The sequence below is a fragment of the Achroia grisella genome, unplaced genomic scaffold, assembly GCF_030625045.1.
Source record: "Achroia grisella isolate CSIRO2021 unplaced genomic scaffold, CSIRO_AGI_Agris_v1 utg1062, whole genome shotgun sequence".
Lineage (NCBI taxonomy): Eukaryota > Metazoa > Arthropoda > Insecta > Lepidoptera > Pyralidae > Achroia > Achroia grisella.
The window spans coordinates 3,444,282-3,466,676 of NW_026712566.1; the positions used below are offsets into that span (position 1 = coordinate 3,444,282).

Genomic DNA, 22,395 nt, shown 5'->3' on the forward strand with positions numbered 1-22,395 from the left:
TGATTAATATAATAATAATCATCATCATTTATTCAGCATCATAATACAGAGTAAAAAAATGGAAACTTAAAAACTAAAATTTCGCTATGAGATAAAGGGCCTCCACTCAGCTGGTGCTGCAGTGTATCACTACAGCGCTGATTTTCAGTGGAGCCAAGAAGTATGAATTCTTCTTACCTCTAATAGGGTTACTCAAAGTTACTTATACAGATTTATATCAGCTGTAATGTGATAATTAAAAGACTATAATTTAATAAGGTATTATGTATGGGTGAATTATAATGATAAATATCAAGTGTGTTGCAGACGAAGTTACGCAGAAACTAGTTGAGGATAATTAACAAAATCGCTGAAGGAAAGCATTAAAAATGCTAAGAGCATTTTTACAAAATACTTGGTAACGAGGCACGTCAATCATAATATCTCATCACATATTCCTGTCGTTTGTGAACTTCAACTGATATGAATTTAACTTTTGCAAGTATTCATCACAATGGTTATAAAACGTAACAACTCATGCACGCCCCGCAATGTACGTCACTTCAAACAGTTCAAACGTAAAGGAAAACTCTAATTGTCTCAGTGGGAGTTTAGCAGAGATAGAACGTAATGTATAGCATGAACTTTTCATACTGTTCTGAGGTTAACCTCTTACAAATTTCTAAGCGTCTGGTACAATTTGATATGAAACCAGCGTTTGCGTACGATGTGTGAATTTAAAGGAAGCTAAGTTTAATCGGATTAGGTTAAGTATTTTCATATGTACAACTTAGTTCGGGAGCGTGAATAACAGTTAAGTTATTTTATGAATTTAAGTTAGCATGGAAGAAAATATTGGCTCGTAGGGATTTTGTTGACCTCTCCTCTTTAATGTGTGACATAATTTATAGACGTAACTTCTATTCTTACATCTCAAATGCACCATACAGGTTATTAAAATCTAGTTCACATAGACTAGACTCTGCTAATCTGTCTAAGTAATTGATTACCTGCCCGATCTAACCTAATTTTCTAAGCCCCCGTCAGACGAAGTTACTAGGATTATATCGTTGGAATACAATACAGTATATTATTAGTAATATTGCAATAAAACTATTGGAATAGGGGTTGATCACAAATAACATAGATTTCTATTTTAGAAAATTTAGGTTATTTATACCCGGGTCTAAACACGAATAATTGTATCGATCGCCCGTCCAATTCAAACGGGGATCGAAATTACGATGGTATGTAACTAGGTACGAACCCCTAGCGCTCAGGATAAAGTCATATCCGTCAGGCGGGTGTTGGCCTTCAGCCGCTCCATAAGTCCTTCTGCGGGTTTGGAGTGCCATCTGCACTTGCCCCTATCGTCTGGTAAAGCTGTAAAGGCCAGCTGCAGCCAACACCATTAGAGTAGGACAAAAAAGAAAGGCAAATAACCTCAATCGACGTTTTAAAAATTATTCGTGTTAAGACTCGGTTAATAATATTAATATTCAACACGAAAATTTAAACATTGAAAGGTTTATAACTAAGTATAAATAATTTTCTTCCGCTACTTACTTCCACTGTTATAGTTTTAGGTTAGCTGGAAGAGATCTCTTTCAAAGATTAGCCCACACTTGCTCATCTTTTTTTACATAAAAGTCAATAAATACCAAATAGATTATTGAAAATAAAACCAAGATAATCTTTTGATAATATTCCTTACGGTAGTATAAACATTTTTAGTATGACGACCTCGGTGGTCAAGCACACCGCTTTACGACCGGTGGTCGCGGGTTCGATTCCTCGCACGGCACAAACATTTGTATTCATGAGTATGATTGTTTGTATCGGTCTGGGTGTTTTCTATGTATAATATGTATGTATTAACAAAAAGAAATATCTATGTATATGTATCAGTTATCTAGTACCCATAACACAAGCTGTAGCTAGCTTAACTTGGGTCTAGATGGCGCTGTGTGAATTGTCCTGAGATTATTATTATTATTATTTTGTATATTACCTATATTATTACCATTTTTAATTGGTTTCTGAAACCTCTTCCAGAATAACATGCAGTTAATACAACAGCCTGTATATAAGATATATTTTCTCTTACGATAGTATACAAGTTTGTAGTACTTTATTGCCACTTGCAATCATTTGCGCTCTGATTCCACATAACAAAATAACACAGCACCCTGTATATAACAATACGTCATCAACCTAAATCTACTTGGCGACTGCCAACATTCTGATTCGTACACTAATTATTTAGTACTAGTCGCTACATTCAAGATGTATCTCTATTAGTGACACACTGCCCTTACTGCCTTAGTGTTATAGGTGTGACACACTGCCCTTAGTGTTATAGAGGCCATAAGTACACTATAGTGATATCAACAAATAGTGCTTAGTGATGGTGAACTAATTGTGGAGTGACGTAGAGTTTAGTGTAGGTGTAATTTGTAAGTAAAGATTTCTCTCTTTGATATAATAAAAACATCTAAGTACAAATCATACAACGCTATCTAGTCCCACGGTAAACAGAGCTTGTGATATGGGTATGTACTAGGTAACTGATGTAAATATTTAGATATTTTATTTTGTAAATACTTATATAATATATATAGAAAACACCCAGACCGACACAACCAAACAAACAATCATACTTCATAGTCATGAATACAAATGTTGGCACTGTGCGAAGACTCGAACTCGAGACCATTGGGAGTAAAGCTGTATGTTAAACCGCAAGACCAACGAGACCTTCATGTCATGTAATTTCACCGCCTTTATGTTCTTTATTTTATACTAGCTGACCAGCTCAACTTCGTCTGCGTTGTATTTCCCCACCTTTTGCAATATTTTTCATTACAGCTCCGTTCCTATTGGTCGTAGCGTAATGTTTATCAAAGCCTTCCTCGACAAATGGACTATCCAACACAAAAAAAAAAAATCAATTCGAATCAGTAGTTGCTAAGATTAGCGTGTCCAAACAAACAAACTCTGCAGCTTTATAATATTAGTATTGATATATTTAAAAGAGCATCACGCAAGTTTCTTACTCATTTCTATTGTGATGAAATAGATTTCCGAGTGAGCGGTAGATTAAAACAAATTGTTGATGACTATTCAAAAGTTGACAGCCCCGGTAGTCTAGTGGTTTAGCACCGCTTTACTATCCGATGGTCGTGGGTTCGATTCCTCGCACGGTACAAACATTTGTACTCATGAGTATGATTGTTTGTATCGGTCTGGGCGTTTTCTATGTATAATATGTATTTATTTAGAAAAAAAATGTATTCATGTATTTATATCAGTTGTCAAGCTCCGCTTAGCTTGGGACTAGATGGCGCTGTGTCTGTCCTGAGATATTATTATTATTATTATTATAAAAAGTGCGTCAATGTATTTTTTTTTTAATTCTATTCTATTTTATTCTATTCTTCAACCGAAGCGGCTGTAATGGTGACAATAACATTGGCTCTGGTAATATTAAAACTATTACTCGCAATGTTTCATACAAGGGCTTATTGCCTCCCATCTGGCGGTAACGACGTCTCGTTTGCAAACGCTCGGTGTTCCCAATACGGCGATATCTGTTTAAAGGTCCCCTGCGTACTCCTGAATTAATCTCGCTTCTCTAATTTTCCCTGAACATTTTGAAATTAACTTGAAAAGACCTTTGATCATCTGGATGAATGGCGGTCCTCCACAGTGCGGTTTTCTAGAAAGTTTTTGCATTGCACAACCACATTGTGGAATCACCTTCCAGCAATGATATTTCCGAACCGATACGATATTGGAACCTTCAAGAAAAGAGCTTATTCCTTTTTAAAAGGCCGACAACGTACTTGCAATTCCCCTGGTATTGCGGGTGCTCATGGGCGGCGATATTCACTTACCATCAGGTGAGCCGCATGCTCGTTTGTCCCCTGCGTATAAAAAAAAAAGATTAAAAGAGCGGCTTTCATTTTATTATCGTCTTGCCCACCGGTATGTATGGTTACACCCCCTAGTAGTTAGGTAGCGAGTTCGAATTTTGTTGACACCAAAATTTTTTTTGTAAGTGGAAGAATTTGGTTGACTCCACTTCAAATTTTTTTTTGTGGTGGTATATGTATCATATATTGATATTGGAATGGCCTGCGCTGATTGTTACGTTTTTGAAGGATGAGAATAAGTCATAAGTAGACTTATTCTCCGTTGTAGCAATGGTGTAACTAGTCCATTGTTAACAACTGAGTGATATAGACAGTTTCAATACTCGTCTCGCCAATTTTGATGAAACTTTATACGTATACTCGGTGTGTTATCTTTTTGAAATACTCTGAAATGAGAAAAGAGACCATCCAATATATTTATTTTTTATTTTTAATGTTGTATATATATATATAACATTCTCTTGTCACAATGTTTGTTACCATACACCTCCACAACGGCTTGACTGATTTTTATGAAATGTTATATACCTATTTAGTAGGTCTGAGAATCTGTTACTATCTATTTTTAAGTGATAAGGGTTGTCGACCTCTAATGTTATTTTTTGGACAAATTATTATTTTTTTATTATGTTGCATTAAAAATATATACAACTCTAAATTTTTATTCTTCTATCGACCCCAATTATCTTAATAGCAATATTTATTAATATGCCAAAATAACGTTTTTCGGGTCAGCTAGTAGTATTATATATATATAGATATATATATATATATATCTGTTTTGTAAGATAATGATTGCCGGTCCGTTTAAAGATCTACCGTAAAGATTGATCTTTGGATGGATTTATTTAAAACCGGATTATGTTGATACTATGAATGTCAACAAAGGTAATCTCAGAGCGGAGTCTGTCACGACCAGATCATAGCTTCGACAATCCCACAAGGGGAGATAAGAAGAATTTCTGTTAACAGACGCTAGGAATGAGTGCGTAGCGGTTTCTGTGTTCCTTATCTGCCTTTTACTTGTTATTGTGCAATTATTTATTTAAAATAACATCTATTCAAAAGAACATACAAGTTTCTTGCTCATTCTTCTTGTGATGAGTCTGCGTTCCGAATGAGCGGTAGAATAAAAATAATATGACTATTCAAATGTGATTGAGTTTATTTTAATATAAAAATTTTATCAATTGATTCTGTCTTTAAAACTTTAGTTACCTTCCATATTTAGGTATAATATTTGTAACACTGAAAAAATATCAAGTTATTTTAGTTATTATCAAAATAACCAAACGTTATTACTTAGTGAAAGTTAAATGTAGAACTCATTACTGTTTTGTGTAAATTTATCATCATTAAATAGTATAAAACAAAGTCGCTGTCGCTGTCTGTCCGTCCCTATGTTTGCTTAAATCTTTAAAACTAAACAACGGATTTTGAAGCGGTTTATTTAATGATTATATTTGATTCAAAAAATTAGGTTTGTTGGTAGTTTGTATTCACAGTGTTCGACTTGTAAATGTAAACTTAGTTGAAGTATAAAGGGGAGAAACGGGGTTGTTAGTGTAATTCTTGTGATGAGACAGCTTTCTGTCTAGTCCTAAAAAAAACAGCTGGTGTTATGACTATTGATGGAGATGTTCAGTAGATATATAGCAGCAAATCTAAATGATTTTTTTCATATCACTTCTATTGTTACATATAAAATTACATCTATTCAAAAGAACACAATTTTGAATGTAGTGATGACTACGTTACACTTTTTTTAGAATAAAAAAAATATGACTATTCAACTAATTAAACTGATAAAATTCAAGTGCTTATTTTTTTCTTCACTACATAGTGTAAAACAAAGTATCTATACATATAAATAAAATTTGGAGTGTCTGTTTATAATATTAAATAACTATGAATATAAATAACTACGCAACGGATTTTAAAGCAATTTTTTATGTCATGTTTGTTTAATTTCTCTGAAATGGCTGGACCGATTTTGACGGGGCATTTTTTGGCTAGCTAGCTAGCTAGCATAGCTGATGTAATAAGGAGTAACTTAGGCTACCTTTATTTTAGCAAAATAAAGTTATGTTCCACGCGGACGAAGTCGAGTGTACAGCTATTATAAATATATAAGTGCTTATATTAAATTTATTACTTAAAATAATTCTATTTCATATTCATCACTTGTGGTGTATCTATTTCAATTTGAGACAAACATAATGTCTTTTCTGAAATTTCTTACCATTTCTATATTATTTGACAAATATTTTCACACAAACCAAAGTTCATCGCAGCGATTTCAGTCACTATCTATGATTTATGTGTTTGAATGTTTTGATCAGCATTTCTTGGCTATGGTCAGCGGAACCATTTCGATTGTATCTCACTGGGTACAAACCTGGGCCCGCAATCTCAGGTTTAATCCGAACGGACTGTGCCGATGACGCATCGGTTGCTATCTTTAAAAATGCGACAATCGAACGATCGTCGGCACGGCTCGTCGGGTCAGAACCTGACAATGTAATCCCCATTCAGATATTCTCACCGTCTATCATATCATTGCGACTTATCTTACTACAAATCCATTCTTGGGCTTAATCAATTCCATGCGAATGAATTTTTCCATGTCAACGCTTTTGGCCGACATTTAAAGAGTTTGATTCTACGCATGTGAGTGGATAACGATGCTCGGGAATCTGGGGATCCTCTACTAGTAATAGAAACGTAATATATATATATTATATGTTTAGATCAACAGTGGATGCCATTAAACTAGTAATAATCTGACTTATTATAAACACGAAATTTTCTGAGTATGGATGAGTGTTTGTTACTCTTTCACGCAAAAACTACTCAACGGATTTTGATAAAACTTTACAATAATATAGCTTACATATCAGAATATATAGGCTATAATTTAAAAAGATTTTGGGTGCGTCAGTTAGTAAATAGTAAATCCTAAGTAACCTGCGATGATCGGTGTAAGGCGCTATAAAGGTAGACCACCGAATATATATGATTATTATCAGAATGTGATATTCATCCCTACAATAAGTGGGCTATCCAATAGTAAAATACTTTACAAGTTTAATCTCAGAAACTTTAAAAACTTTAAAGAACAAATTCTGCATACATATTATACATAGAAAACACCCAGACCGATGCAAACAATCATACTTATGAATACAAATGTTTGTGCCGTGCGAGGAACCGAACCCGCGACCATCGGTCGTAAAGCGGTGTGCTAAACCGCTAGACCACCGAGGTCGTCAAATATACAAGCAAGATGCAAGTAATACGGAACCCTGAATGGTCCCGTTTTGTTCGCACATGTCACTTATTTTCTCGCGAGTCTGTTGGCGCAGGAAATCGAAGATGGCGCTTGGAAGGAGTCTTTGATCTGTTATCGGTTCATCAAACGGTTATGAAGTAAAGCGATGTATGTTAATATATCAGCAAAAGTATCTAAATATTATACTATATTATATATCTACTAGCTTTGGCCGCGGTTTCACACGAGTGAATAATATAGCTTGTGTTATTCTGATGTATAAGCTATATTATTGTAAAGTTTCATTAAGATCCATTGAGTCGTTTGAATGAAAGAATAACAAACATACATTCATACTCACAAACTTCCGCGTTTATAATATTAGTAATAAATCTTTAAATATCTAAGTTCAAATTCAAATTCAAATTCAAAAATCATTTATTCATGTAGGACATTTTAGCCGCTTATGAACGTCAAGTTTTTACATTATATTTTTTTCCCTACCGTCCAGTTCGGTATACAGATCCAATTGAGAAGAACTGGCAAGAAACTCAATTGAATTACTTTTTTTTTAAGCCAGTTTATTTACAATGCATAGGTATTTATATAGGTGTCTATGTCTAACATTAAATGAAAATCCCGAACATGAAAACTATTGCCATGCACGCTCGTCATTCAAGTAATCGTTTAGTGAGTAATAGGCCTTGCTCAGTAAATATGAATATGAGTGTTTTGAATTTATTTAAGGGTAATTCCAATATATCCTTTGGCATCTTATTGTAAATTTTTATACTTATTCCCATAAAAGACCTATTGACTTTTTCTAAACGATACTTGGGGATAGCAAGTTAGTCTTTAAATTTAGTATTAATATTATGAATATTGCTGTTTTTTGAAAATAAGTCAAGATTTTTATGAACATATAGGATATTTGAATATATAAATTGAGAAGCAACGGTGAGAATATTTGCCTTTTTGAATTTCTTTCTTAATGGGTCATGACTCTTACGTATATATATATAAAGAATTAGACAATCATGTCTGATTATTAAAAGAATGTACTAAGCTAAAAGTTTAGTATATTTAATAAATAACATTATATACTATTTATTAATTTGTTAATTCACTTTTTATTAATTTTGGAATTCATTTCTTTTGACTCTAGTTCATTGAACTCTTGGTATATACACATTAATTTCCTTCCGCTGGTTTGGAGCCATCTGCACTCGCCCTCTATCGTACGGTGAAGCTGTAAAGGCCAGCTGCGGCCAACAACATTAGAGAAGTCCGAAAAAAAACTGATAACTTCTTAGAGGACGCATTTTTTATGGATGATAATGGAATGATGTTCTGGCTTGCGCTGACGGTTTACCCTGGCGGGACAGGTGTCCCGCCAGGTTCTACAGGTGTAGAGTAAGACAATATGAGCATGAGATCAGCTCAGTTAGCCCATCGTGGTTAGGATTGGATAGGGTGGTTAGGAATTTATCACGATGGTTTTCAGGGGGAACCACGTGGATATCAACCTGACATGGTACATTGCTAGCAATGGGGTTATTATTCCACATTACTAATCTCCTTTCCCTTAAAGATCATCACCATATCAATATATGTGTAATCCTTGTTATAGTATTTATGTAGTATACGTAGTTTAATAATATAATTCAACACATTATTTACAGTTTATTCACACTTTATATTTTGATAAAGAGCTCGAAATTTAATATTTATGTCATTTCCTTAGTAATAAGTATAGTATAAGTAAGGAGCCAACAGAATATCAGCGCTGCAGAGTTATCTGTAGCTTTATGCTGAGTTGGTTGCCTTTTCACTTTTGCGGCACGTAAAGTCACCTACATTTCTTTTATTAATTCGTGTTGTTTCTGTATCTCGTGTATGTTATGTGTCTGTAATTGTGAATAAAGAATTTATCTATCTATCTATCTATCTAAAGGACTTATTTTGTATAGTCACTGTTTAATGTCAACCTTCAGCTAATAAACAACTCTCTTCCCCTCCTAGAGGACTCATTCTGTATAGTTACCTAATTCTCCCTTCAGCAAGTTACTATGTACTGAAATGGGTGAGCCTAAGGTACTCACGCAAAGGATATGTTACTAAATCTACCACGGATTGGTTGGCTTGGAAGTTTTTTTGTTTCTTATCTATCTGCGATCAGCCAATTAGCTTTTATCAGATTTTATAGCTTTCGTTATCTGTCGCTTTGAGTTACCACATCCAATAATGTGGTCCTTCTTTTATATACATCTGTTCTTTTAAATCGTAGGCAGACGTGACCTTTTCAGCCTGCATACGTAATTCCTAGAGTCCAAGAGAGTTGTTGCTAAAGGGTTGGTATGGTGTTGAAGTCTCTGCCTGTGAGCCTTACAGGAGCGTTTTATCTCTTCGTGCACCGTTGTGATCTCTGTGTAGTCATACACCTCCCGGTTTTTTATGTACCAAGGTTATGGTCTTTAACACTTTACTTTGGTAACGCTGTATTATTTCGATATTGGAATGACTTGCCGATCCCCATAGCTCTATACCATATGTCCATAAAGGTCTTAAGATGAATTTGAACATAAGAACCTTATTTTCCAGGCTTAAAGCTGATTGTCTGCCTATTAGCCAGTGTATGTCTTTAAGTTTTATATTTGCCTGTTCTCTTTTGGCCTTAATATTGGATTGGAAGTAAACACAGTTTAGATAATATTATCTATAATTCCTATTTCCTTAAGACATTTAGTGTCGAACTTTCCTGGCACACTGATCTATCGATGTTCGAATTATATACTGTGGTGACGGAATACTTTTAAAGAACTTTGCCACGTTACTTCCAAGATAACGAGATAGCAATTTTCTGGAAGAATTACTATGGAAGTTCGCATCCCAATCGATTTAATCTTTAATCCAGTAGATGAACACTTTGAAAAGTTACGTTTTGATCTTTTATTACTTATTTAATCAACGGATCACAACATGATATTAAATAGCTAGATAATTACATTGTATTTATAGTACTTTTTATTTTAAATCATATTATATTGATTACGGTTTAAATTTAAATTATATTTGATGTCTTCAATAAAACTGAATGAATTTCTATGATTACTTTTACAAAGGCGTGTTTATTCCAAGGTGTAACAATAAATAGTCTTAGACAGCGCCTGGTCATAAACTAAGCAAAACTTTTCCTATGAGAACTACACAACTAATAGAGATATTTTCTTTAATTTTTTTGTAAATACATTTGAACGAAAATATTTTGTTAAACATTAAACAGCTACTCTAGTAGAATAGAATAGAAAATCCTTTATTAAAATAAAATTAATTGATGCTTTTAAAAATTTTAAAATTAATTAATGCGAAAATGTAGTTGCGAATCTGGCGCAGTTTTCGCCGAACAGTTAACATTAGGCTTCCAAACTATTATATATCCGAAATCTTTTCATTGCCTGAAGATGCCTCGTTCAGAGGCGGAATACGTGTCGCAATATGGATATAAATTCAATTACAGTCGGAATTCGATTACGCAATTAAATTACAAGATAATACCTATGGGATCTTAGTCCTTTGGAGTGGTCTTCGTAGTGCAATAGGTGATGGTTACCACTTACCATTACAAGTAGCGTCAGGTTATCTGCCATTCGAATTACATAAAAGACTACTTTAGTTAGAAAAAGTAAAGGTGCTTGTACTAATTTAGTATAATTCTCAATTTACAGTATCGCAACAAACTGAACGAGCAACAGAACGGCAGGCTGTCGGCACAACGGGCGGCGCTGGGGGCGCGGCAAGAGGAGATGAGAAGCATCGACCGGCGGGTCTCCGAGTTACAAGCACGCCTGTTGAGGAAAAGAGCACTCAATCGACAGCTAACAACCGCGCACCGCCATCCACAGCAGCAACAGCAGCAAAGGTAATTAATGATGAGCATGGTGAAGGATGCTATTGACCTGCATTTATTTATGTCGTGAAACAAGCTAATTGGTGTAACTCTCGTAGCTACTGTTTCAAATACAAATCAAAAATGACTTCATTCAAAACATATATATCTATTACAGATACGATAAATTAAATGTACTGTTAGTTGGTAATGTTACATGCTTTTGAAATATGATCGTTATACATAATAAAGCTTAGGTTCAGTTTACTGTGCTGATTGCAGCAAATGCTATTAAATTAATGTCACTAAACAAAAATTATTCAATCAAGCAAGCATTACCTGAACAGGAGGGAGTAAAGGTACACGAGTCGCAAATAACGAGATTTTTTTTTAAAATTAAATTTGCCAAATTTGTTTGACCTAGTATGCTGCAATAAATGTAGCACCTGCCTTTTACATATCGTTAATTTGGTATAGTAGTAGAGATACAGATTTAGGTATAGCAGCCGGGTCTGATGTAGCATTTGTATTATTAATGATTTTATACATGTAACGGGATTTCACTTAACATCGCAAATCGGACTTACTCGTATATGTATGTATTTTTCCTAGAAAGAGGTGAATTTCTTCAAATCTGAATTTGACGCTGAAGATAACAGTAATTACTATTTTGGAGTAGTTTTAATTCTACGAACTAGGTGACTTTGGCATAGATAGCCACGGATTTTTTAGATCCGGCATTCCACAAGATAGACCATTTAAAATTAAAATCTACTGACTGTCTGAGGAATTTAATCTATTTTCTAGAAGGGCCAAACCAAGTTTTCCAACTCGTATCCACCCACAGTGAATTCAGACGCATCTAACCCATCCATTTTGTGATCAGCCCTCTTCAACAACTGTGTATCCAACTAAAAGTAAAATAATACCGAATGTCAAAAAGTTCCTTCCTCAACGAAATATCTGAGGACCAATACTTTGTCAAGAAAGATTATTACGACGCGGTGCGGACATAAATCATCATCAACTGATCGACAACCTTATCCACCTTATTACAAAACGATAGGCCGATATTTACAGGGATAATCTAAATTCGATTTTAGATTATAGATTTTTACAATCAGTTCTTGCTATATTTTTACATACCATGTTATATATAACAGGATACTAGGCATATTTCCATTTCAAGTATTGACGCTATGGAGGACTATATAGTACTTGTATATTTGGGGATACCTACTGCAATAATTAACTTAATGCAAAATCAAGCTTTCCGGAATGCAGCTATGTTTTTATTAACGGTATTTCCAAAAGATTTAATACATTGGAAAGACGACATCAACCTGACTCTGGGACAATTCTAGAATATAATTGAGATGGAGAAGAATATCTTAATTAAAATGATGAAATCTAATCAACTGCTAATTATTCAATAGAATAAAAAGTGATATTTACAAAAGCACTTATTTTATTTATTTTAAAATATATGTTTATTGTCTAGATGTAATGCAATCTAAGTGTAAATATCCATACATCGGCTATTCAATTCAATATTCAATTGCAATTTTATCTTTAGAAACAAAATATTGTCATGGCATCTCTTTAATCTTCTAGAACGAATAACCCAACGCCTATGCAGCAGCTTTCAAACTACACGGGCAGCGCGAATAGTCAACCAAAGAACCAACAGCCGCGAGGGAATGTTGCCGCCGTCGAGCCTTATAACCATGTGCCTCATGCTCAGAGTGTTAGCCACAATGCAAATTTCCAGGTAACACAAAGTTCATTTACTTAAGATATATATATAGGTTAGTTAAAAGTTATACGTAGACATGTGTACTACATTTTAAACTATGAATAACAAAGTAACTGATACTGAACTGATACTTACTGGTGCAATGCGCTTGAATAGTTTGTAGATATGAACAGCATTACAAGAATACATCGTGGTTTATGAATGGCTATATTTGAGAATTATAATGTTGTCTAGGCGTCTAGAAAAATCCCGGCCATAAAGTAGTCTTCAAACCGGAAAACAGCATGGAAGCAATCTGTCTATATAGATAGATAGCACAAAGTATTTTGTCTTGTGCAAAATATACTAATAATAAATCTCAACTCCGGGTGTTTGTAACAGTATTATTTTTATTATTTCAGGCAATGAAGCAAAATGTAATACAAAACAACGTGCCATTAAAACAGCTTACACAATGTGATAATATGCAAGCCCACATGACGCAACAAGAAGCCCATTACTTGCAGCAGAAACAGATGATGAATCCACTCTACAATGGTTACCCTCATGTACAGCCAGGAGACCAATATCAATACCCTAAGCATGACAACATCAACCACGTACAACAGGGTATCAGCAATGCTTACGAGCAAAAGGGCATGTTCGAACATGTAAATAAATATTCTGATTATCCAAAACCACAATATAGTCCAAATAGTACAAGCAGTTCGAACAGCAACCAAACTGGTAAAGAATTGAAGATCAACGAACAAGAATTCTTACCTGAGTTTGCTGCAAGTAAATCGGATCCGAAATATCAAACGTTGCCATATAACACCAAATTTCCACAGAGTACAAATGGTAAATTAAAGCCTGAGAATAACAGCAAGAACAACGAAGATAAAAATGCAGCGAATATAAACGTAAACCATATGACTGTACATTCAACGCCACTCACAGTAGTGAACAAAAGTCTCGCGACACCTCTAAGTCAAACGGAAACCACAGATCCACAGGAACATACATATCAGTTGCAGAAATCTGACTCCTCCAGTAGGTGTAACCAGGAGGGGAAAGAGAATCATGCATATCCACAAAATTCTAGGCTAAGTCAAAATAGTCAGAGCAACGAAGGCTCGAAGAACAGCGCGGGGAAGAGTCAACAGGGTAATACTATTAAAGGAAGTTCTCCGAGTTTTGGATCTAATACAACGACAACTAGCAGTTCTATAGGCTTTGGGGTAAGTTCTTTTCACTTTAAATTCTAGTGCATCTTTCTCACATTTAAGTTACAATAGGTCATTTCAGCTTATATCATGTCATTGCTACTCTCATATCATCTGTAAATATCACCAATCATTCATTCCTTCCAGAAACCTGTATCAAGTGTAGCACCCACAGCGGTTCAGGTCTCGAGTGCGAAACCATCACCCATCTATCAGACATCATCCACTAAGATCCAACCGGTCCAGCCACAGACCGTTCAGACCCAAAGCATTTCTGCACCATCTTCAAATCATGTAGCTAGTAACGTGGTGACTTCCCAACCCCAGATCGTTAGAAACACGGCGTCAGGACTGTCAACTAGTACGGGGAATAACTTCAGTGGGCAGAATACGTCATCTCAAAGCATCATATTATCTCCGCCACAAAGCGCCAGTACACCGTTGTCCACACCTGACGTCAGCGGTACTGATAAGTCGCCGAAGCCAGCACTACCTCCGAAACCTGCCATAAAGGTATGTGTCACATTTAACTATACATTATAGATTTTGGATTTATTTGTAGTGGAATGAGAAATCTTGTAAATTACAACAACAATTAATAAGATAAGGGAAATTAGTTTATATTCGTATGTACATATTGTAAAAAGGGATGAAGATCTCCCCAATGGAATGAGATGTTGATTAAGACCCAAATAAATGAATAAACCATGTGAAAGAAATTTATGAGAATTGTATTATTTGTAAATAATTAAAATACTTAAATTTTTATTACAGACACCACCGCGACAGTCAGCAAATAACGATGCAGGCTTCAACCAAAACTCAGAGATCACACCAATGCCAACAATACCTGTACCAGAGTCGAATGATAGTGATTCACAGCAGAATCAGAAGGAACCGAATGGTGGCAACGATATGATTATCAAAGCACGCCCACTAACGATAAGAAAACCACCATTAAACGAACAACAACCTAAACTTCGGAACATGAATTCAGCTAAGAACGGTATCAGCGTCAGCATCAACCGTCGCATTGAGATGCCACCAGCATTCCTGTTTCCTGAAATGGATCATTTGACATTGGATTCCGTACCAAATGAAATGCAGAATGGCCTAAAGGATAAAGCGAAGCCTAAAGATGAAGTTGATAGGGCACTAAATAACAACATATCGAATACAAGTGATAGACAAGAGGAAAGTAAATACAGTGTGGCAGATATAGCCGAACAGATCAGTTCGGTCGATTTGAACGGTCAGGATTCTCAGGGCTCTGAGAATGTACTGAGGCGATCAAAGAAAGGCAACTTGAAACAAGGAGGCAAGGCACCTTTGACAAGAAGAGTGAGTTTTGATCCGCTCGCGTTGCTATTGGATGCTAGTTTAGAAGGAGAATTGGAACTGGTCAAGAAAACAGCAACACAGGTAATTTATTTATATGATATCCTGAAATAATGTGACGCAAAATTAATAAAATTTAAATGTTTAACAATGTCTGAAGAACAGCTTGGTGATCGATTTGGTATTACTAGCAATAGCACTAATTGATAGCAATCCTCTCCTGCAACTGAATTGGATGCACTAATAATACTATTTAGCGATTTGTGAGTACTACGATCATTTCTTACATTTTATTTTATTTTACCTGTTCGGAGTTTCTCTGCCACACGATGGACCCGGCACCCGCTCGGTCGATCCATGGAATGCTAAGAACTTTTCTCAAGACGGCCTCAGTGGTCTAGCGGTTAGCACACCGCTTTACTTCCGATGGTCGCGGGATCGATTCCTCGCACGGCGCACACGTTTATATTCATATGATTGTCTGTATCGGTCTGGCTGTTATCTATATATATTTTAAAAAATCTAAGTATTTGTATCAGTTCTCTAGTACCTATAACACAAACTCCGCTTACTGTGGGCCTAGATGGCGCTGTGTTAATTGTCCAGGGTTATTTATTATAATATTATGCAGGAATTAATGAAGTAGGTATGCGTTATTATATTATTTGCTATTCTGGTTTCAGGTTCAAAACGCGAGTGCGGCCAACGACGAAGGCATCACAGCTCTGCACAATGCAATCTGTGCCGGACACTTTGAGATTGTCAAGTGAGTTTCTATTTGTTACATTATTAATACTACTAAATAGAATAGAAATAATAGAATAGAATAGAAAATCATTTATTCAAATAAACTTAATTTAAGCACTTTTGAATAGTCATAACAATTTGTTTTTTATCTACCACTCGTTCGGAAAGCTGTCTCATCACAAGAAGAACGAGCAAGAAACTTGTGTGTTGCTCTTTTAAATAATCCTTGTAAGTTTACATTTACAAGTCGAAACGTGTGAATACAAACTACCAACAAGCACTAATTTTTTGGGTCAAATATAATCTTGCAATAAGATTAAATCAGTCGTAGTGATAAGAGCAGACCAGTCCCTACAAGCAGCACTCGTTCACGAGTATGACGGATGAGCCAGCCATCACTGCGCTCGACCATATTTTAGGGAGCCCATTGACCCGGCCCACCACGCCGCCACATGTCTGGACATTTTAGTGAGCATGACTACTCATTCCACACGACCACGTCACAGCTACAAAAATTACTATATGGTAGTTACAGTATTCGCACTTTACATAAGGATGCATGCGGCAATCAATACAAAAGCCGCTACGCTATCATATATCAAGAAAGCAGTATGAAAATTAAAATTATAACGTTGTCCGCAAATAAACTTATTCTTGCTATATATTGCTATCATCTATAAATTCATCTATCTTATAATAGGCTTTTTTACATAACATTTGTTTAATATAAGATTTGAATTGCCTCTCTGTAAGATTTAGAGTAGACTCTGGCAGTTTATTATAGAATCTTACGCAATTACCATAAAATGAATTACTAACTTTGTGTAGACGGCATTTAGGTAACATTAGCTTATTTTTATTGCGTAAGTTTCTACTTGTACAGTCTTTAAGTTTCTTGAAACTATCTAAGTTTTTCCTTGTATACATAATATTTTCATAAATGTACTGTGAGGCAACGGTGAGGATATTTGATTGTTTAAAGCATTGACGTAATGACTCTCTAGAACCCATGCCATAAATAGAACGTATGGCTCTCTTTTGTAAAATAAATATAGTATTTATATCGGCAGCTTTACCCCATAGCAGTATGCCATATGACATAATGCTATGGAAATAACTAAAATATACAAGTTTTGCCGTCGCCACGTCTGTTAATTGCCTTATCCTTCTAATTGCATAAGCAGCAGAACTAAGTCTACTGGCTAATTTTGAAATATGGGGCCCCCATTGTAACTTCGAGTCCACTGTTATTCCTAAAAAAACTGTATCATTAACAAAATTTACTATTTCATCATTAAGCAATAGCTGCGTATTTACTTGTTTTACATTAGGCAGCGTGAATTTAATGCACTTAGTTTTGTTGGAGTTCAATAATAGATCATTACATGTGAACCAATTTAGTATAGCAGAGATAGCATAATTTACATCGTCTAATTGATTACATTGGCGACCAATTTTAAACACTAACGAAGTATCATCCGCAAATAACACTATATCTGACGGAGTGACGTCACGGACGTCTTGGTGTACAGTACATCGTTACGTCAAATTATTTGTTAAAAATAAAAATATAGTTATAATTGTTGTGAAAATTTGTTTATTTTAATAGCAGTGATCCAGTACTTAATATTTAGTGTTATCTAATAATAATATACAGTAATTGCAGAGTAGTCGTTGTGATAGTGGCGATCTGGAAGTTCGTTGGTGACGGTATATTTGAAAAATTCAGTGCATTACAATACTAAGTAAATAGTTATCAGCGCCATCTTTTGACACCCGTTCACATCAACAAGTATCGATCGATAACAGTGCCATCTGTTGACACGCGTTAACACCAATAAGTAGCGATCTATTTTATTTGACACAGAAGAATGGTTGTAAATTGTGGTGCTTGTGGAAAGTTCCTCTCACCGGCAGATGGTGCTGTATGCACTAAATGTAAAAATATTTACCACGCAGCTTGTTTGGGGCTTCCAAACTTAGCTAAACTTAGACCTGGCTGGATTTGTCCTGGGTGCTCAATGAACATGCCTAGAGATAACTCATCCGAAACACCTGTAAAGGGTATGAGCAGCACATATACCATGGACAAGCGTGAGAGGCAGAATGTGGCGGATGATGAATCGATGGATTGCACGGCGTTGAATACCACGGAGGAGTTTAAAATAGAGCTGGCACTGGAAATTAAAGATTTTAGAAGTGAGCTGAAATGTGTGCGAGAAGAAATGAAGGTTCTTCGTCAGGAAATGGCAGAATACAGAGCTTCGGTCGCCGCCTGTAACACTCGAATAGACAACATGGAGCGAAGGCTAGACGTAGTAGAGCAAAAGGTTTCGGAGGCTGGTGTGGGCCGCACAGCTGAGCTAGAGGAAGTGGTACATTCGTTACAATCCCAGTTAAATGAACGAGACCAGGAGTTACTCTCAAACGATGTTGAGATAGTGAACATACCGGAGTTACAGGGAGAAAATCCGTATCACATAGCATCGGTGGTAGCAGCCAAGCTGGGTGTGCCGCTGGAGGAGCGCGACATAGTATCCGTGTCCCGAGTGGGGGGGCGCCGCGCGGCGGGGGGCGAGCAGGCGTCCGGCCGCCCGCGCCCTCTAGTTGTTACGTTCGGCCGACGCTCATTGCGGGACCGACTGCTCCAAAGCGCTCGAGTAAGGCGAGGAATTACGACACTAGACCTGGAAGTATCGAGAGAGGCACATAGAGTCTATATAAATGAAAGACTTACTCGATACAATAGAAATCTGTTCTACAAGTCCCGAGAAGCCGGTCGTGAAAAGGGCTGGAGGTATATATGGACAAGAAATGGAAAGATTTTTGCACGCAGGAGCCAGGACGGTATAGCGCATAGAATAAAACTTGAAACAGACATTATTAAGGTTTTTGGCAGTGAAGTGGTTAGTCCTAATAATAAAGTATAGGTTGCATTTTAATATATTTATTATTTTTAATCAAAGAATTATCAAATGTAGGAATATTTTTATAGTGTTAGGCAATGGGTGCTGTGATCCCTGTATTTGTGTACAAATAATAATGATAAGTATATATCAGTATAACATTTATTTAGCAAATTCTCTTTATTTTTTTGGTTTAAGCTATAGTTATAAATTGTTTGCACTAGTAGTATGTGTACATTGGTCTTGTAATTTGATTCATTTTATTAATGTTTATATGTGTATGTACATGGAATGTAGAAATATGTATTGGCTCTTATATTTGTTAGTAGAAGAACAGTTAGGAATAACCACCATGAAATATAGTGAATGGACAATTCTTTGTATGTGTAGTAATATGTATAGTAATATAATGAAGAATGGGTGGGAAAACATATATTTTAGTGTACTGAATTATTACTATGGAATGTTGGCTTATATAATGTTAATTTTTTTAGTCAATTGGTGGAGTAGATGTGCGGCTGTGTTGATTGACATCATGTGGTTGTTATGTCTAATGTATCTAGTATATATTTACCTGCATTTTATAACAAGTCATAGCATTTGTGCAACATATTATATGGATATCAGACAATGTATATATAGATTGCTACAAAACTTAAAATAGAGTTCAAATCGCGTCATATTAAGTTGGGACTTTTCAATGCAGGTTCTTTGTGTACTCGACAGGACGAATTTGTAGCCGCCATGGGCCGATATTCTATAGACATTGTGGCAATAAATGAGACGTGGATTAGGGAGGGGGAGGAGGCCCGTGCGCCGTTGGTACCAGATTATCGCTTGCGCCATGCCCCGCGACCCGACGCAGTGCGAGGAGGACGTGGTGGGGGGTAGGATTTTATATACGAAATAACATAGGTGCCAGGGTTTGTCCCCACCCGGGTGATGGGAATGTCGAGCAGTTGTGGATTCGTTTTAAAATAAATACGGCCACAGTCATTATTGGCACTGCATACCGTCCACCATGGCAAGACATCAATCTTTTTCTGGATGCACTGACAGAGTCCATAACTGCATTTACTGGATTTGACCATTTGTTTCTGTTGGGAGATTTTAATATAAATTTGTTAAACAATGACAACAAAGTAAGGCTTTTTCAAAATTTTCTTCAGTGCACATCTCTTAATCAATATGTAAATGAACCAACACATTTCACAGACCACAGTGAAACATTGATTGACGTAATTTGTTCTGATACTCCTACAATTAAAAATGTGACAGTTAATTATATACCAGAATTGGGTGCTCATGCATTGATATCAGCGGAGCTATCTTTAAACAGAGTTAAACCGGTACCATACTGTACTACATACAGACCTCTAAAGAATATAATAATAGAAAAATTCAATAAAGATTGCAACAGCATAGATTGGAAGTATATAGAGGGACTAGCTAGATGTAAATGAAATGGTTGTAGCCTTCAATAATTTTATGCTTGGATTATTTGATCTCCATGCTCCAGTGAAAACACTGACAATTAAGCATCCATCTCCTCCATGGTTGACAGACACACTGCAACAAATGATGAAGATCAGAGACAACAGCCATAAAAGGTATAAAAAAACAAAATTAGAAATGCATAAACTTTTTTATAAAGACATGAAAGCCGTAGTAAAGGCAGCCATTGTTTCAGAGAAATTTGCCTATTATAACAAATACATTAACAATCACATTCATAATCCTAAAAAGTTATGGTCCAACCTTAAAACATCTGTTCTCCCAAAGAAAATGCATGGGGACTGTATTCCTGAGTCATTTGACAACCCAGATGCCTTAAACAGCCATTTCCTGAATTTACCGGGTAGAGATTCTGTTGAATTGTCTGAACTTACATATTATGAATTCAACCGATTTAGTAAATCTGTATTTCAGTTTAGCACGGTTTCAGAACAGGATATCATAAATATTATTAGGACACTTAATTCCAATGCTCAGGGTACTGATCTTATTTCACTTGACATGATCAAGCTCACTTTACCATATACACTTAGTGTCATAACTACTATAGTAAATAAATCAATTACCTCAGGCATCTTCCCAGACTTATGGAAGTGTTCTCTAATAAAACCAATACCGAAATCTTCAAATCCAACTGAATATAAGGATCTTCGTCCAATAAATATTCTCCCTTGTATTTCCAAGTTATTGGAAAGGGCTATAAGTCGACAACTTACTACTTATTTAGAAAAAGAAAATATACTCCCAAAATTTCAGTCAGGTTTCCGTAAGTCACACAGCACCACTACCGCTTTACTTGATGTTATTGACAATACAATAAATGAGCAGGATCAGGGTAGGGGGACAGTCTTGGCATTGCTAGATTTTTCTCGTGCTTTCGAAACAATAAATTCATCATTGTTGCTGTCAAAACTGTCATACTATGGATTTGACTCTTGCGCAGTCTCCTGGTTCCATAGTTATCTCACTGGACGAATGCAGATAGTGGAGATTCAATCAAATTGTGGAACAAGAAATTATTCAGCACCTAGATCAGTACACAGAGGAGTGCCTCAAGGATCAATTCTTGGTCCAATTCTTTTTATTCTGTACAGTGCTGATATCATTGATTGCATGCAGCATTGCAAATATCATCTTTACGCAGATGATCTGCAATTGTATATTGATTGTCACCCGAAGAATACACTGGACAGTATTAGAAAATTAAATGAAGATCTAGAGAGAGTTAGTCTGTGGTCAAATAAGAACTGCCTGGTGCTTAATCCAACCAAATCAAAATATATAATTCTTGGTACAAAGAAACAGGTGAATGGTATTATAGAACGTATGACATTGCCTGTTTCTATAAATGGGAAATCTATTGAAAGAGTAACGGAGGCAAGGAATCTAGGAGTTCTCTTTGATTCTAACATGAATTTTGAGAAACATATAATTGAGGCCACCAGGAATAGTTTTTATCGACTTAAGCTTTTGTACCAAATTAGACAATATCTTTCGGTGGAATTGAGGATAAAGTTGTGTGAGTCTCTTGTATTGTCAAAGTTGAATTATGCAGATGCAACATTTGGACCTTGTCTTCTTGCAAGATCAGAGCGCTTAATACAGCGTGTACAGAATGCTTGTGCACGTTTTTGTTATCATGTTCCTCCACGTGCACATGTCACACCTTATCTCAACAAAGGAAATATGTTGAAGATGAATTTTAGAAGACAGTTACACTTTGCCACTCTCTTATTTGGAATCATTAAAACAAATAAACCTCCATATCTTGCTGAAAAGTTGTCGTGGTCTCGTGATAGTCATAACTATCGCACAAGGGCCTCCTCTCATCTGCTTACTACTCAAAAACATAGAACT

General features: G+C 35.8%; 1 protein-coding gene across 1 annotated transcript in view; it reads left to right on the forward strand.

Annotated features, from left to right (window-relative positions):
* Positions 1-22,395, forward strand: part of LOC131853481 (apoptosis-stimulating of p53 protein 2) — a 122,487-nt gene that overhangs the window by 92,673 nt on the left and 7,419 nt on the right. The window contains exons 5-10 of the mRNA XM_059204414.1: positions 10,911-11,104; positions 12,686-12,842; positions 13,229-14,047; positions 14,180-14,545; positions 14,807-15,454; positions 16,054-16,136. Of these exons, the coding sequence (XP_059060397.1) occupies positions 10,911-11,104; positions 12,686-12,842; positions 13,229-14,047; positions 14,180-14,545; positions 14,807-15,454; positions 16,054-16,136 (2,267 nt within the window). The remainder of the gene's footprint in view (positions 1-10,910; positions 11,105-12,685; positions 12,843-13,228; positions 14,048-14,179; positions 14,546-14,806; positions 15,455-16,053; positions 16,137-22,395) is intronic.